This window comes from Apis laboriosa, unplaced genomic scaffold (assembly GCF_014066325.1).
Source record: "Apis laboriosa isolate Shangri-la unplaced genomic scaffold, ASM1406632v1 scaffold9_cov152, whole genome shotgun sequence".
Classification (NCBI taxonomy): Eukaryota; Metazoa; Arthropoda; class Insecta; order Hymenoptera; family Apidae; genus Apis; species Apis laboriosa.
The window spans coordinates 1,715,407-1,732,805 of record NW_025224966.1 but is presented as its reverse complement, the minus strand read 5'-3'; the positions used below and the strand labels follow the sequence as shown (position 1 = coordinate 1,732,805).

Sequence of the window (17,399 nt, the reverse complement as noted above, 5' to 3'; positions counted from 1 at the left end):
CCCTCGGTGTACGTTACAGTACCGGTTACAAGGAGAGCTACACAACTCGGTCTGGTCGCGTCTACATCGGTCCCGGATTAAACCGAGTTTCAACTCGATAAATTTTCCGACTTAACGGATTAACGTATCGAACTATCGCGCTTGCGACAAGGACGATGACTTCCCTTCGGGAGAAGCGATGCTCGCTTCAATGCGAGGTGGAGGAATCGCTTTTTCCCCCATCTCTTTCCAAGTTTCTTCCTCGAGAAAGGAGAACAGCATCGGTTATTTTTCGTTTCGCGCGAGAGACGATATTAAACGTGTTTGCGTTTGACCTTTCGCCTTCCCATTCGAACTCCCCATAGAAATACTTGGTTGGAAAATTCTTGGAAATCCTGGAAGGAAGGGAGGAAGGAAGGAAACTCGAAACGCCGGAGTAGCTGCGAGTATTTCAAGTTTTATAAAGTAACCTTTGGAGAAGTTTGCTCGAGCTTTGGTTTTTTTTCCCTCCGCGTTTTTGTTGTGACCCCCTCCGGAACACGATACCGAAAATACCGCTAATGTTGACCTTTGAACGATGATGATTTCACAACTTCCGATCCAAACTTCATTTCCCACGGCGTTAATTCGAAGAAATTTGATAAAGCCAAGTTTAAATTGATCCATAAACGATCTCCTGGATCTCATTAAAGTTTGCCTTTTTCGTATTGGGGATCAAATTCCGCGAACAACTTTCCACCACCCCTAAATTAGATCCTTCGCCTTTACCAATCCCTCCCTCTCCTTTTTTTTCCCCTTCCCCCCCCGCGAGATCGAGATCGAGATCGAGATCCGATTTCTCGCACCTACGCGCCATCTTACTTTCTCCTTTCTCCGATTTTCATAATTTTCGAAGAAGATGAATGAGAGAGGGACAGAGAGACAGAGAGAGAGAGAGAGAGAGACCTCGCAGCTATTTAACCTCGCTCCAGTTTCGCTCGTCGAGCTGCATCCAGCTGCACGAACGAACACCAACGTCCAAACTTGGCTCTGTCGAGTATTTCCGCCTCTCCCCTCCCCCCAAACCTCCTGTCGTGTCCCATTCTACTCCTCCTCCTCCTCCTCCTCCTCCTCCTCCTCCTCCTTCCCTCCGCCCGAGGGAAACGCGTCAAACTATGCCAAGAGAGGGGAGGGAAAGTTTCCGTCTTCCGCGATTGTCCATCGTGCTCCCGTTCCAATCCGTCTTCTCCCCGACTTCCAAATTAGCGCAAGCTAATTCTCGATAAACGATAACTCGAGCCGAATACGCGCCACGAGGGGGGAGAAATCGTTATTAACGATTTCGTAACGTCTTCGGAATTGTATGTCCTTAAGATATTCGATCACGGTGGACGAATCGATGGAGATGGAAATTTTTCTTCCGAAGAAGGTGTGTTTAATCCCCCCCTCCGAATTAATATCTTCTCTTCGTCGTCCTCCTCCTCCGACCGTTGGTGACGTTGACGCGTAAGCGAATCACGGAACTGCATTATGGCGAATTATCGGGTAAAATCTCTTTGAAAGCGATACCCGTTACCCGCCTATCGATACGCAAATATTTCACTCGATCGGCACCAATTATTCCCATTGAGGTAAACCGTGGTTGGCTCGCTTTAATCGGGGCCATTCATACAAATTGAAAGATAACCGTACCCGTCAAACGCAGTTGCGGACTGTTACAGTTCGAGTCACGTTTCGGGTATAACCATTGAACGTATTAAAAATTAACGGAAATGCAACGCGCGTGTGCACGCGCGTCGGCCTATTAGGGAAATAGAGTTGAAAACCGTGATTACCGATAAATGGAACCAATTGTTTCGCGCGTGTCTCGAAATTAATTCGGCCAACTTATTCAATTTCGAGTATACATAATTACGTATATAACACAATCGAGAAATTGTATCGAGATTTTTCGGAAGTGGTTCGATCCGATCTCGATATCCGAGACGGGAAATATTCGAAATTTCGAAAGATCCGAAAGATATGAAACGTTGCTCTCGGAACCAAGTGCATGCCACGAACCAAGTTTCGAAGAACTTGGGTTGTGCAATATGGTTGTGGAGTAACGCAGAGTGATGTTGGGCGCAACAAGTGGAGAACAAAGTTTCATTCGAGCCGTACATTCAACCGTGCACGTTTATCATGGCATTAAAGAAACGATCGGATTGAATAGAGCAGACGTTACGTATCCGTTACGTATCTCCGCCGTGCACGCAACTCGTTTTCGAGCTGTTACGGGGCTAGCTCGATGGGAGGAGAGGGAGGAAAAAGGGAGAGAAAAGAAATTTATAACCGAATATAAGTGAATTTTTTCCCTCTCTCTCTCTCTCTCTTTCTCGCCACTTAATTCCACGGTCCAACGCGCATTGAACTAATTGAGCATTGTCCTGTAAAGTGGGCGGCAAAGTGCAACTCGTGCACGATAATTGCCACCGTTCTGCCCGACTTTGACGCGATTTATTAATCCACGATTTTTCAACGCGCAACGAGCCGCCTCGATCCACGGATAAGTATCGAGCTTTCGAAACCAAGCCAAAATTGCAATTGTTATTATTATTCGCGAGGAGGGAAGAGTGGATTCTTTTTAGAAAAAAACAGAACTGAATTCGACAACGCACGATATATATATATATATACACGAAACGGGGACGACGTGAGATTTCGAAGAAGATTCAAAGTAAGGGGATCACGTGGGAGGGGGGGGGAGGATTGTTCGTGGAATCGCGCTCGAGTGTAACTAGGTTTCCCGGCGACGTGGTATCTGATAACAGTCGACGTAAACCTGAGATAACACCTTTACGTACCAACCACCGACACCGGTGCTGCTTTAAGTTGGAGCGTTTCCGGATCCTCCGCGTTCGCCCGCGGATAAAGTTGATGGGAAGGAACTAGTCTCCCCCTTCCCCGCGAAGGGGCGACGACACCTTCGTTCCTCGGAGACGGAAGAGTAAGTGTGGATTTCCAAGCTCCTCCTGCTACCGTCGCGTTTCAGATTTTCAGAACGAGTCAGATTTTAGTCGGTTAAAGCTACCTCTTCCTCCTCCGTCATATGTATACCAACAGGTGTACACACACATCTGGACGTCAGTCCGCCTATCCAAACCGCAGGAGCAAAACGGACGGAAGGCGGAAGCAGTGGACGCAGGCGGCTGTTGCGTCTTGAGGGTGGACGCTTCCGTATGCAAATTGCGAAGGCGCACAATCAAAGCGCCGGCGGGACGATACATATTCAAGCGGTCAGCATGGGTAAACACCAACGTGGTCGGCAAACGTGGTGGGCGACCACGGTTTACTCCGGCGCGTCTGTACGCACGCGGCGCATACGTACACCTTGGCGGCGTTCCGTATGCAGAGAGGACTACGAAGAGGGAGAGGACACGATCTAGTTGGGGGTTCTATACGCGGATATACGCGGCGTATACACGGCCGACAGGCAGAAGCCCATCAATTTCCCATTCAATTCGCAGCCCTCGCCTTGCCGATTCTAGGGGACTCGACGAGAGAGCGTCATCCCTTCCGCCCGAGAGATGGCGATTCCGCGGGAATCGATGAATCGTTTCGCGATTAAATATCGAGGATCCCGTCGCACCGCCCCTCCTTTCATCGTGTTTGTTACGGAGGAAAAAAGAGAGAGAGAGAGAGAGAGAGGGGAGGGGAGGGGAAATCCTGCGAGAAACGTCAGGAGTCGAGGAGTCGTTTTCATATTCAAGAAACGTTATATTCCGCTGGAATCTCTGGGAACGTGCTTTATATTCCGGGATGAAGGCGCTGTTTGAATTTTAAACCGGTGTTGGAATCTTGGCTTGGTTGCTGCTCGATTGTTCTCCTCGTTCTACCTGTATATATGTGTGTATATATATATATAAAAACCGGCGTACACCGATGTGTCATTCGTAATAGGAACATCGGGACGTCAATTTTTGAATGGGGCTGATCGATCAAACGTCCGACACTGCTTGCGTTTCATTTTACAAGCGTGGATATATCGGGGCGGCGCGATTGGCCCCTATGCAAATTAACCAAAACCGGGAGGAAAATAGATGGTGTGCGGATAGTGGATTCCACCCTTCCAAAAACTGGCTGGATAACAACCATCCACCTCCATCGCTTTAGAAGAGAGATCTCGTTTATTTCGACTGCATTTGGCAAAATCAATCGCGCGTAATCGGATGAATATATCGTTTGAAGTATACATTCGAGGCGTTTAATTCCTTTTCTATTTTTCCTCTTTCCTTAGAGACGAAATTTATCGAGTCGTTTACGTTTCGTCGTGGAAAAACGTTGGCACGTTCTCTGCGAAATTCGAAGAGAAGAAAGATTGTACGCAATCGTTTCTCCTTCGTCGCATCTGTTCACGTATGTTATTTCCGTCGTCATTATCCTTATCGTTAACCACGTTCCTCTTCCATTTTCCAATCCCCAATCCCTCCACGACCCAATAAACGACATCCTCGATATTGACTTTCCCCGGAAACCACCATTAATTCTTCCTTCTGCCTCCTTCCCCGAAAAGAAGAAAAACTTGCCTCGATATTTCTCCACATCTGTTCCCACGCATCCCTCCCCGATGCTCAACAGCTCGTGCACACCGATCGAGCACGGTTTTTACGATCGATGCTTCCCTACCGGCCGCGTTTATTGCACTCGAAAAATCGAACGGATAAGATGGATTTCGTCTCTTTCGTTTCCTTCTCCTCTTTTTCTTTCTTTTCCTTTTTTTTTTTCGAAATCGAGACAAACGACACTCCTCGCTCCAACCTCGAAGAAGATATCGACGCGTGTAAATATTTGCACGCGTTGAACGAGGCTTCGCGGGACGAGAGGCTCAAAGCGAATTGTTTCGTTCGACAAATCAGCTTCACCTTGACGCCGCTCTCTCTCTCTCTCTCTCTCTCTCAATTTCATCGAGACAATGGGCAAATTAATTCTCTCGGATCGCGGCGGTTTGATTTCGTTAGCGTTTTCGCCGACAGCTCGGTCGCGCAATTTCGCGCCACCGGTGTCGTTATGAAAACCCTCAATTGCACTCAACCACCCCACCCGTCTTCCAACACCCCCTTGCGCAGCTTGGATACCGCGTGGATGTCACTTGGTATACGCGTGCGATACGATGCACACCTGCCTCTCTCCCTCCCTCCCTCCCTCCCTCTCTCTCTCTCTCTCTCTCTGATAGCGCGTCGAGGGAGTTTCGCGCGTCGATGCACGGCACAGATGCTTGCTTTAACGTCAACCGTGTAACCACGGCGTCGCACCTCCGGCGTCGCGACGACAATTAAGCGACGCACGACCCTCCTTTGAACTCGGTGTCAATTTCGCCGCCGAATCAACTGATTCTATTTACCGTCGAGTAATTACCGCCATTGGCGTATCCGCCAAGCCGACCCGCCTGTGAAGCGGCCAATAATTCTCGTTCGACGCTTAATTAACGTGTCACGGACTGCTACGCCTATATTTTTTCCCTCCTTTTTCCTCCCTCTGCCTCTCCCTCTCTTCTTTCGATACCTTTCTCCCCTTCCCCATTCATCGAGCGCGACCGACCAATTACGTTTCGATTCTCGACGGCCGAGCAACTTTAAAAATATTTAAAAATTATCTCGTTGGACATTGTTGTCGAAGCGAGTTTCTTTTTTTCTTTTCTTTTTTTTTTTTTTTTTCTTTGGTCGTCAATCAGGCAAGGATGCTCGATCAATTTCCGATTCTCCCTTGATGGATGAGCTACGATCGAGTGGGGAGGGGGGTTTTAATAAATCAACATCCATCGTTCCATCGCTGGAAATCGACGGACGCTGTTTGCGGCGGGAGAACAAATCGCGGAAGACACAGGTAAGCGTGAAATCCCGGTGAAATCCTGTCGCGGCGATCAACATCGCAGCTTTGACGTCCTCTCGTCCATCCGATCGATCGTTCGAATGGACGATGCGCGTCGATGCATCTTTTCCTTTGTCGCGTGTGCATCCCGCGAAATAATGGTTCGAATAACGCTTAAAGCAGTTGATGATCGATGAAAGAAGTTCGAGAAATCACGCGACTGCTCTGAAACTACGCTTCGAAGTTAACGCAATAACAATGTTTGCGAGAATTTAGCCCGTAAAAAAAAAAAAAAATCTCCTTCGAAAGAAGCTATCGAATCCAAACACACCCTCCATAAACTCGAACCATTCCTCGATTTTCCTTGCCCCAAAAAAGAACGTAGCTCGTATCGAGCTCTGAGCGAGCTCCCTCGAGAACGCACCGCACTCTTACGGTCAGAGATAATGGATAACCACGTTGCACCGAACGTATGTTACGTGGAGAGCGGCGGCCTTATCGCAGAGGGACGGCCACCGGCCACTTATCGACTCGCCACGACTTGACGAGCTTCCTCCTCTTCCTCGAGTGAAACACGACGACGAGACCACCGATCGAAACTCGGTGGTGAAGCAAGAGAAGGATCTCTCTCTCTCTCTCTCTCTCTCGCGTTGGCCGATAAAGGAAAGTGTCTCGCGACGTTCGATCTCCTCCTCTCGGCCAAGTTACGCGTAATATTAAAGGATCGATACGCGAAATTCACACCCACGCTTTTCCAATAGCGCCCGCTCGATGGATTCGAACGATTTGATTTCGTTCGTCAAAATGTCCTCCTCAAAGTGTCTCGCGACGTTCGATCTCCTGCTCTCGGCCAAGTTACTCGGCGTAATAGTGAATAAATAAACGGGAGGATCGATAGGCGAAATTCACACCCACGCTTTTCCAATAGCGCCCGCTCGATGGATTCGAACGAACGATTCGATCTCTTGCCTTTCCCCGCCATTTCGAAAAGGCGGCCGCTTGACTCGGCGGAAAACACGCTCCGCTCGCGCAAGATTTGCGAAGCGGTGGCGGATTACGCAAATTACGACAGCCTTCCCTCTCCTTCGGATTCAGGAAGAGAGGAAGGGGGGAAGGGGTCAGTGGACTAGCCCACTTCCACTTTGCTTCCACGTAGCAACGCGGAGGAAACGGAAGTTTGCGCTACGGTTGCCGGGGAGGCGAAATTCGAAACTCGAAGGATTCGCGCGTGTGAGGGATTTCAGAATTTCGGACGTTGGGATTTTCAAGATCGCCGGGGCGGGGATTCGCGACACGTAGCTGCTGGAAGGACAAGGGGAGAAAGAAAAGGAGGGGGGAGAAGTTTCCGCCATTGCATGGCGTCTCATAAATCTTGGATGACGAAATATATATATATATATATATATATACGAAGCTTGGAGAGTTTTGGATTTCCGCCGTGAGTTTTCCCATAATGAAACTCTCCTTGTCCAACTTCTCCAAGCTTTGGAAAATACGCTTTCGTAATATGTGTTTATTATTAAACAGGGGGAAACCGGATAAATCGCTCGTTGTTTCGAAGCGAAGATCAAAGTGGAGGGAGGGGAGGATTTTTAGATAAATTACCCGTCCGGTGATCCGGCTTGTTTATCGCGTCGTGGAGCGATGAGAAAGGCTATTATCGATGAGAAAGAGAGAGAGAGAGGGAGGGAGAAATAGCAAAGTGGATTATTCGGAATGCACGTGGCTGTACTTACAGATTGTAGTGTACGTCCGCCATGTTCGGTCGATAGCGAAGCGCCTGGACGAACGCCTCCTCCGCCTCCGCCACGCGTCCCTGGGCGCTCAGCACGCTGCCCAAATTACCATAAGCTGCAACAATCGCGATGGACATTCGTTAGAATCGGGAGGAAAGGAAAAAGGAGAGAAGAAAAACGTGGTTCCCCTCCTCGTAGAGAGAGAGAGAGAGAAACGAGGATCTTAGAAAACTGGAGCGAGATATTTATCTCTTTATTGCTTTCCTGTTACGCATCCCATCGTATTCCCCTCGTACGCATGACGTACAACTTAGTCATGTCGGCCAACGAACAATGTACAACGGAATCGTGCGCGCGGAGGAGCGATACATCTCTTCTCGCGATAGATTTTTAAACGCACGACCGCTCCCCTCGAGAAGCAATAAGGCGCGGGGATGCAGCCACGGCTCGTCGAGACCTCACCTCATCCCCCACCAACCCCTTTGTCCTTTTTCCCTCCGTTTCTTTCTATTTACGAGCAATAAAGCAGGGCGCGCACGCGATGCCTCGAAAAGAGGGGCGGAGGGAGGGGGAGCCGGATAGAGGGAATATCGTGGAGGAGCGAGCTGCTGCCCCCTTCCACCCACCCCTCTTTCTTCCGCTTTTTATCTTGGGCCAACAATATCGGCGATAAAACATTTTTCCTCCCGACCCCTCCCCCTCTCCTCCACGATCCACGCACCGATGGCCACTCGAGCAAAGAGTAATAAATGAATCCCGCGCTCGTAAAATTGCCTCGACCTTCGTGCTCCGTTTCCCTCCGATTCCGGAAAATCGTTTCCAACCGTTCGAACCGTGATGATCGAGAAGCGATTGCTCGAAATTTCCTTCGCTCTTGGACGCAGAGTGGGAATCTTTTGGTTGGGGGGGGGGAAATACGAAATTGTACGGCGATTATAATTATAAATACGTTTCCATCGAAATGCGAGGAAAGAGAGATTTCCTAGAGAAGAAGGGGGAGGAAACAACGAATCGTCGTAGTAACGTCGGATCCTTCCTCTCCTCCTTTTTTCGACGACGGGGATTGTTTAAAAAAAAAATTGCAATTTAACGCTTCAAATTGTTTTTCATTAGCGCGTTAAACACTTGGCCTTGTGCACTTTTTTAACGCGGATATAACTCGATCACGAGTTTTTTGTCCGCGCAAATTTAAGTCGGGGAGCGATTTTAATTGGCGAGCAGCTTTCTTTTTTTTTTTTTCTTCTTCTTCCTCCAGAGAAATATCGAGCGTCGTTTGTCGCGTTCGACGACAACCGACAGCCGCGTTTCCAAGATTTCTCTCAGAGGATTTGGAAGGAGAGCAGAGAGAGAGAGAAAAAGAAAAGAAAAGAGGAAAGAAAAAAATAGGGAAAGGCGTTCCACATTTTTCCCACGATCGAGGTGATTCGATCTAGTTAGCCGGCTCTTTTCAATCGTGGCGTGGCGAAATGGGGCGCGCGCGAGCTCGAATTAGAGAGCAGCGTGCAGTGACTGCGCGATGTAAATGAAGCGGATGATAGATGGGACGTCACGGGGCGGACAAAAGAAACGCGCGCGCGCGCGCGCCTCTTTGCGGCCAGGGGAGAATGCGAAATACGGGAAGAAGGGGCGAAAGGGGGCACGAAATCGAGAAATGATTATCCTTTATTACGCATCACCGCCCCGCAAATTTCACACACTTGTCCTTCTCCCTATCCCGCTCATTCTTCCGCTCGTATGTTTCGCGTGCTCGCTTCGGATTGTCGAGAATATTTATCCTCTCGTTAAATCTTTCCCCTCTTAAATTTTCCACTCCGAACCGAGGAAGAGATAAAAATGTAAGAAGAAAAATTTCGTTCGTGCAAGATCTCACGACTCGAATTTCCAAACCGACAAATTTTCTTCTCCCTTTTCCTTCCAAAGAAAAGGGGAGGGGGAGGAAAAAAAAAGCCTCCTCCGTTTCTCTCCTTCGCCTTCTCGTTTGCTCTCATTTTTTCCCCACTTCCCTTCCCTCTCCTTCGAAACGAAAAATAGAGGATTCCTATAACAGGTAACTCGGCCGATAATCCACAAGCTTGCGAGCAGGCTTGCAGTTTCGAAATCAACGGCGATAAATAAAGGCGATAAATCGGCTCGAAGCATATTTCATCGTCGCGCGATTCTATCGAGCGGCGCGGCGCGTGTTCCGTGCTCCCGCCTCGCCTCGCCTCGATTTTACGCTCGCTATCGCCACCCTCCATCCCTGCAAAATCGAGCCCCTGATTCTTTCCCTCGAAACCGCCCCGGGACACGCTTAATCACTCTCCTCGAAGAAACCTTCGTTCCCGAGTGCGAGGAAAAGGAAGAAAAAAAAAAAAAAAAAAAAAAATAATAACCGACCCGTTATCTCGAATCGATAGTCGCGACGAGCGGAATAAACGGACGAAGAAGACCCCTCTCTAACCTCACGTTTCGACTTGGCTCCACTTTTCAACTTGAGAGAGCAGGGAAAAAAGCGAAGAGTCGCGAAGCGGGGAAGTCGGATCCTCCCGGACTCGTTGAAGGGTTTAACTTCACGAGCCACCCACGTTCTTTCGTGACCGATAATCTCGAACCCCTCCCCTCCCCTCCCTTCTCGTTACGCAAATTTGCCGAACGGCCGAGGAAACGCACGCGATCGGGATTAAAACGGTTGTCGAGAGAGAGAGAGAGAGAGAGGGATGATGGAGTTTTCGGTGACACGCCACCGAATTCCGTTTTCGTTCGCGCCCTCCACTCCTTCCCTTTCTTCGCGTAGATTAAAAGGGGAACAAAGGCGGGACAAAGCGAGCGTGGAGCATCGTTTCGAAGAAGAGGGAATTGGCCGAGCGGAGATGAAAACCGAGGCGACCGCGTTAATAATCGTGTTCGTTCGCCCACCTACGGGTAATTAGGGGGCTGGGGACGAGATAAACCCTGGGTAAAAAGCCTGGGCTGGGAAAAAACGGACAGAGACGGATAAGGGGGACGATAAAGGGACGGGGGGAGGGGGAAAGGAACCGGCGGAGGAACCGATGCACTCTCATCCGTATCACCGATTCATCGAACTGCAGAGCAAGAGGAGGAAGAGGAGGAGGAGGGGGGAATACGAATATCCTGGATTATACGTCAAAGTTTGGATGGCGAATCGAAGGAGCATATTCGTCATATAACGCGTCATATAATAAGCTGCCGATTGAATTGAATAAAAATTCATTCATTTTTGATGGGGTAAAAATGTAATTTTATTTTTTAGAGGTGAATTAATATAAATACGTGTTCAACGTGTCTTTAATGATTATTACTAATAACGTTACGCGTTATATGCATTTTTGATGAGATATGGAACGCGATTTATCTTTAGGAACGAGTCGAATTTGATATTTAACGCATAAAATATTACCTTTGACGATAAATCCGTGTTAACAAAAATGCATTCTTTCGCACAAGGGAAAAATAAACGCGATGTTTTGTTCTTACAAAAGCGAAGGTGGAAAGAATTCGTGAAAGAATATAAGATTCTCGCGGTATATATAACAGCACCGTTGTTATAAACTTGCCCCCTCGATAAACAGTACGCGTGTTAAACGCGTTCAAAAAGGTTTAAAAACACGGAAACGGATAAGGGATGGAAGATAGAGCGAAGGAGGTGGGAGTCGCTATCATCGCATGTCGCGTATATATCCAGGTTGGCCAAGAAGAATTTTACAGGAGATGAGAAGGGGATAGCGCCGGGTTGGCGCCGTACAACTCGGCAGCGATACGCGGAATTTCATTTTTACGTCGGCCCATATATTTCCTCCCCGCGGACGTATCTGGTTTCGATCATCGCCGTCCCCTCCCCCTCCGTTCGTTTATCATTTATCATATCGTTTATCAGCACGCGACTCTTTATTACACCCGTTATCTTTTTAATTCGTCCTGCACGCGCGACCGACCAATCTTTATTACCTCCCTCCCCTTATTACCTCTTCCCTCCCAGGGATGGAGAGGATGGAGATCGAAACGAGATTTAAGTTCGCGAAGCACCTCAAGGGCGAACACCCCTTGGTGTTCTTTCTCACCTTTGGGCGGGTTGACGTGCAACGCCGATCTGTACAAACTCTCCTCGTCGAACCAGTCGGTGTTCCTCAACAAGGTCTTGGCCGACATGAGGCAAACGAGCAGAGCGGCGGCGACGAGGACCGCCCTGCCCCTCCTCCTCGAGCCGTGCCTCCTCGCCGCGTGGTAGCAGCCCGAGATGGCCGAGCCTACGATCAGACACGCGCCCACGCTCGGCAGGTAGAGGATCCTCTCCGCTATCACGAAGCCGACGTAGAAGAAGAGGTTGCTGGCTGGGAGGAAGGGGAGCACGAGGAGGCCGAGGGAAGCGGCGACGCCGCTCGCGGCCGTCCGCCCCCCGTAGCCCCAGCCCGAGGCGGCGCCGCTGGCCAACCTCTTGGCGCAGTGGCAGTCGGTGCCGATCGGCCCGTTGTTGTTGTTGTTGGCCGCCCGGCACCCGTCCGTGTGGCAGCCGCCCGCCCGCCTGCCCGCGCACACCGGGCACCTCGAGGAGACGGAGCCGCGGGGGTACTGGGCCGCGAGGGCCGAGGCGAGCTCGAAGCGGCGGGGCGGCAGGCGAAGGATTTTCACGGTCCAGATCGAGGCGGCGATCAACGCCGCGTAGAGGAAGGCGGACTCGAGGTTCCTCGCGTCGAGGAGGGTGGTGATGCGGGGCACCGCGTCCATGGACCAGTCGAAGCTGAGCGTGCTGGGGCAGAGCAGCATCCTCGCGCTCGCCGCGGGCAGGTAGAGGAATGTGAGGCCGCGGGTGAAGCGGGAGGGGTGCCTCGCGGTCGGGTTGTCCGCGCTGGCGAACTCTGGCCTCGTCCCCGTGATCCTCAGCCTGCCGAGGACGAGCAGGGCCAGGCTGCCCGAAAGGATGCCGATGCTGCGCGTCCGAGTCACGAGGCCGCAATTCACCTGGAAGAGAGAGAAAGCGTGTGCTTGTGTATGTGTATGTATATATATATATATATATATATAGAGAGAGAGAGGGAGGTTGAACGTAGAGGGGAGCGATTAGAGGGGGGGAGGATGAATGGAAAATTCATGGTAATTGATGGCTCAACGAATGGCCACGAATCATTACCGCGGTTCCATTCTCGATCGAGCGATTAATTAGGATCCTAATTGATGTCGATTCGTTTGTGTACGCGTTTCTTTTTTCTTCCTTGATCGCGGAATTAATTGGAAGATTAATTAAAGCCGTCGTGGGCACGTTCGTGCATCGGTCAAAGGAGGGATCTTGATAATAATGAACAACGATTCCCGAAAACTAACTCGAATCCGGAGCGTTTCGCATTAATTTAAAACCCGAGCCTCTTCCTTTTTTTAGAAAGCTCGCTACGCTCGAGCTACGATATCCGCAAAAATTGCCGCGCCTTCGAAAAGAAAAAGAGAGAGAGAGGGAAATACGCAACTGCCTCCATAGTAACAGGCCAGCATAAAATTCGAGTCCCGTTATTTTTCCACAACGAGAGACGGTCCCTTGGCCGGCATAAACGGAATTGGAGAGCTACCCGAATAATGCGCATGGAACGCTCTTCCGTCGAGGACGATCGTATTTCGAATTTCGACGAACGAAACGTCGACGATAGTTTTCGTGGTTCGGGACGAAAACGGAATAGGGGAATAAAAATGGAAAGGAGGAAATTAAAGGAAATGGAAAATAGTTTAACGTGGAATATAATTACGGCGGGTTATAAGGAAATGAGGGAAGGGGAGCGTGCGAGGCACGCTTAATCGACGCAACGCTTTCGAGAGGCGGCGGTGGTGGTTCCGGCCAAATGAAAAGTAACGTCGAAAGCTTTTAAAGCGAGCCGTGGCGCGAGGTAACGCGAAAGCGACATTTTAATGGTAAATTGCGAGGCCGCGGGAAGAAGTGGCGATAATTGCGGGACCCGGAATTGCCAGCCCGGCCTTTTGTTGGCCGCGATCCCATCGCTCGCGATAGATTCCCCCGACGATGCTTTTAAGCCGCGCAGGGCGGAAAAGATCGGTCGCAGTGAATTGGGAAGTTGAAAGTGGAGGATGGGACGACACGGAGAGTCTGCGGCTCGAAGAAGGCGGCACCTTCGCCGATCACTTTCGAGCAAGACGGGAAGGAAAGCCGAGGTGTTTCCCGTCGAACGACGGCGAATTCGACGAGGGCTAATCAAGGCAGGATAGCTCTCGCAGGGCCAAAGAACTTTGGCCAAGTTGAAGGAATAATTCGCCAAGTTACACCTGATCTTCCCTCCTCGCGATAAACCCGCGAGAATTCTCGGGCCGAAGTTTGGCGAATAAAGACTTGCTTCGACGAAGGACGAGAGCCGTAACGTTCCATTAACAACAACGAAACAATTTTGCATCCCTCGAGGAGGATCCGTCGATTTCGGCCCGATTCGGGGGATAAGAAGATAAAAACGATAAAAAGAAAGATATGAACGAGAGGGAGAATGGAACGAGAATGGGGGTAGAGAAAGAAGGAAGGCGGAAGTTACACTCGAAAGAGCGCGCGGAGAGAACGATGGTTGGCAGCCCTCCAACCCTGTCGGCCTGGTTCGGCGACATGCATCACGGCCAGGCGTCCGATGCATCCAGCGCATCCGGTGGATGTCGGGGGGGAAAAGCGAGAAGAACGCCTCCAAGGTTCGCGAGGCGGAGGAAGCGGAAGGTGGCTCGACGCCGTGCATCAAGGCCGCTGTCCGCGCCAGAACACGGCCGGCATGGTCGCGTTTCCATCACGCGCCGTTAGACGAGGGTTCCTTCGCGCGGGACCGATAAGACTCGAGACGCCTCTCTGTCGCGATACGTGGACCAGTAGTTCGATAAATTCGACGACGATTGACCCCCTCCCTTGCCAATTACACGCGAGCAATGTAATCGCAGGTTGGCGGTTATCGACGGACGCCAGGAATGGAATTAATCCGAGGTTACGACGAGGTTACCCCTCCCCTCGCCTCGCCCTTACTTTCGACGGTAATTTGATTACGTCGTTTCCAACGGTCCATTTTCGCTTGTTAATATTCGTAATGGCCGGCGAATGGAGGAAGGAACGCACGGAGCGATGACTCTCTCCCTCTCGAAACGTTAATTTACGATAATGCGAGGCAAGACTTCCGCGTCCCTCGTGGATTCGTGCACGCATCACGAATCCATTTCGCGCCGATTCGGCGAAATTGTGGCGGGGAACGAGGTAGCTCGACGATCGAAACGAACCGAGCATAGATTTCGTTCGACGAGTGGGTTGAGTGGAAGGTATCTCGAGCAGACACAGAAGTGATATCTGCTCGTTTGAAGCGTTCATGAGTTCGAGAACGAGATATATTAGGGTGTCTAGTAAGTTTCTTTCTTTTTTTTGATGCGAAGTGAATACGCGATATTGTTTAAGGTTGATTTATTATGCGTTATACGTGAACCGTTCCGATCTATCGCCTCCTTCCATCTCTCGTTTCACTCCCTTTTTTCAAAATTGTTGGGGTTTATTCGCAAAATATTGCTCGAAGTGCCTTTTTATTTCGCTCGCGAATTGGAATCGTTTATCGTGGAGAGAATTTTTTTAATAACAGGAACAAGTAATAGTAAGATCTGGGGAGGATGGAAGATGCGATAGAATGTGTCAATCGAACTGTAACACCTTTTCTCTTACCTCGTCAATTTTGGACGTTTTTCTACTTCAATTTATCAAGCTGATCGCAATATTTTCCAAAATTGACGGTTTCACTTTGAGAAAGGAGCTCATAGTTGACTAAACCTTTCCAATCCCACCAAAAGAACTTTCTTCAAAGACAATTGAACATCTATTTAGTCCTTAAATCAAGTGCGTTCTCGATGCACATTTTGATCCAAGTCTCTTTAAAAAAGGATCTGTTTCGTGTCGCTGGAAAAGGAAATCGCACGTAGAGTGGAACCCAAGCTTCACATCGATCCCATCTTGGTCAGGTAATCCACAGTTTTCCTGGAAATATTAGTGGCATCCACTATCTCTTGCATCCATTATATCGCGAATTTTCAGCGAGCATGGCCTCGATAAAGTTCGTACTCGTCATTGCTGGCGGCCTTCATCAACTTTCGAGTCAAAATTGCCACCTCTAAATCCCTCAAACCAATTACAATTTCCATTGTAAACAATAGAAATCTCCGCACTATCACCTTTTTTAAAGCATTAACATGCCACAAATACTTTCTCTGCTTATTCATATCGAACGGTGTAGAGAAAAATTTTTAAAAGAGACCGTGTCACCGACGAAACGTACTTTAAAAGAGCTCTGGGACGAGCGAAACCTATGCCATAAATTATAAATAAATAAGTTATAAATAGATAAGTCTGCATGTTCGTATAAAACCGGTTAAAGTCATTCCTAGCGAAAGAAACTTATGGGACACCTTAATACGTGTACAGCTTCGTCGAAAGGAAAGTTCATTATCGATAATATATTCAGCGTGCTTACCTTTCGACTCGACTCGCCGCGGCACAACTCCCACAGAAGACAAAGGGCCAGCGAGGATATCCCCGTTTCCTTGGCGAGGGTGGCCAGGGTGGAGGAGACGAGGGCCAGGATCAAGGGAAACGGCGACCTGGCGCGCTCGCAGTGGGCGCTGTACGCGAGGAACGCCAACAGGGTGAAGAGGCAGGCGAGGAGGTCGGCGCGACCGACCACACCGGCCACCGCCTCGCTGTGGATCGGATGCGCCGCGAACAGGAAGCCGGTGATCGCGTGGCCCAGGCTGCTCCTTCCCGGCAGCACCTGGAAAACGCGAGAAATTCTCGGTGAACCGACCAACAACGCAGAGAGAGAGAGAGGTTTCAGCAAAGTTATTCCACGATTTCCTTTAATCCGATAAATGCGATCCGAGATTTCTAATCTCTAAACCGTGGTGGTGGTTGCCGTCTCTCGATTTCGAGCAAGAAGACGGATGATATTTCGCGTATCCAGCCGAACCGAGAGACGAGAGCGGGCGAGGATCGAAAAAGTTGAAAGCGCACGGAGAAACGAAACGACGATTCGAATCTCGATGATCCGTTATTGCGATAGCGTCGGCATTATCGAGTGACGCGCGGCTATTAACATAACATTTCGGTATTAAACGTGGCGTAATAAAATTTTATTACGTCATAACTCGCGACGTTATCAAGATATCACGTGTGACGCGCGGGCTCTACAGGTGTCAACTATTATTTCGTTTTCTCTGGTGGCCGGACCGGCGAAATCAAACCGAGCAATGTGTCCGGAGTTAATGGAAAATCAGATGGACCGATCCCCTCCCGTCTTTTTTCGCCAACTCGGCTCGATAAATTTCAATCCAGGCTCCATTCCGTTCGAACGGAATTAACCCCGTTGGCTCTTTACCTTTCTGGCCACTCTGACCACTAGCACGGTGCAGGCGGCGTGCAACGCGACGTTCACCAAATGATAGCCCCAAGGCTCGAGCCCTCCCAACAGATGATTCAGGCGAAACGTGGCCACGCAGAGGGGCCTGTAGCTCCCGTGAGAGCCTCGATCGCTCAACGGCGTGCCCCAGAAATCGTTCTCCAACAGCTTTGACCACGGTGTGCTGGACAGGAGGTCTGGATTCGTCAGGATCGCTCTTCTGCAACAACCAAACCATTCGTTTCCTCCAATAATTTTGTAACGAGTGAATATTGTTACGTCCGATATTTCGAAACTCGAACGAATCTATATATATATATATCGGTTTTATCTTCGGTCTTAGAAGGAGGAGGAGCATCACCGCGGGTCGTGGTATTTTAATCGACCAGGTCGATCGATATTCACGAGCGTCGAGGTGTTTCGGCTCGTCTCCGATACCGCAGGCGACGCACCTGAGCCATCTTCGTCG

The 17,399-nt window shown here is 49.8% G+C and overlaps 1 protein-coding gene across 2 annotated transcripts in view; it reads right to left on the bottom strand.

Annotated features, from left to right (window-relative positions):
* LOC122719727 (protein O-mannosyl-transferase TMTC2) overlaps positions 1–17,399 on the bottom strand; it is a 130,033-nt gene that overhangs the window by 53,186 nt on the left and 59,448 nt on the right. For both annotated transcript variants that reach the window (XM_043945800.1, XM_043945802.1), the window contains exons 2-5: positions 16,910–17,150; positions 16,010–16,306; positions 11,600–12,497; positions 7,542–7,656 (exon numbers count right to left, since the gene is read on the bottom strand). In XM_043945800.1, the coding sequence (XP_043801735.1) occupies positions 7,542–7,656; positions 11,600–12,497; positions 16,010–16,306; positions 16,910–17,150 (1,551 nt within the window). The remainder of the gene's footprint in view (positions 1–7,541; positions 7,657–11,599; positions 12,498–16,009; positions 16,307–16,909; positions 17,151–17,399) is intronic.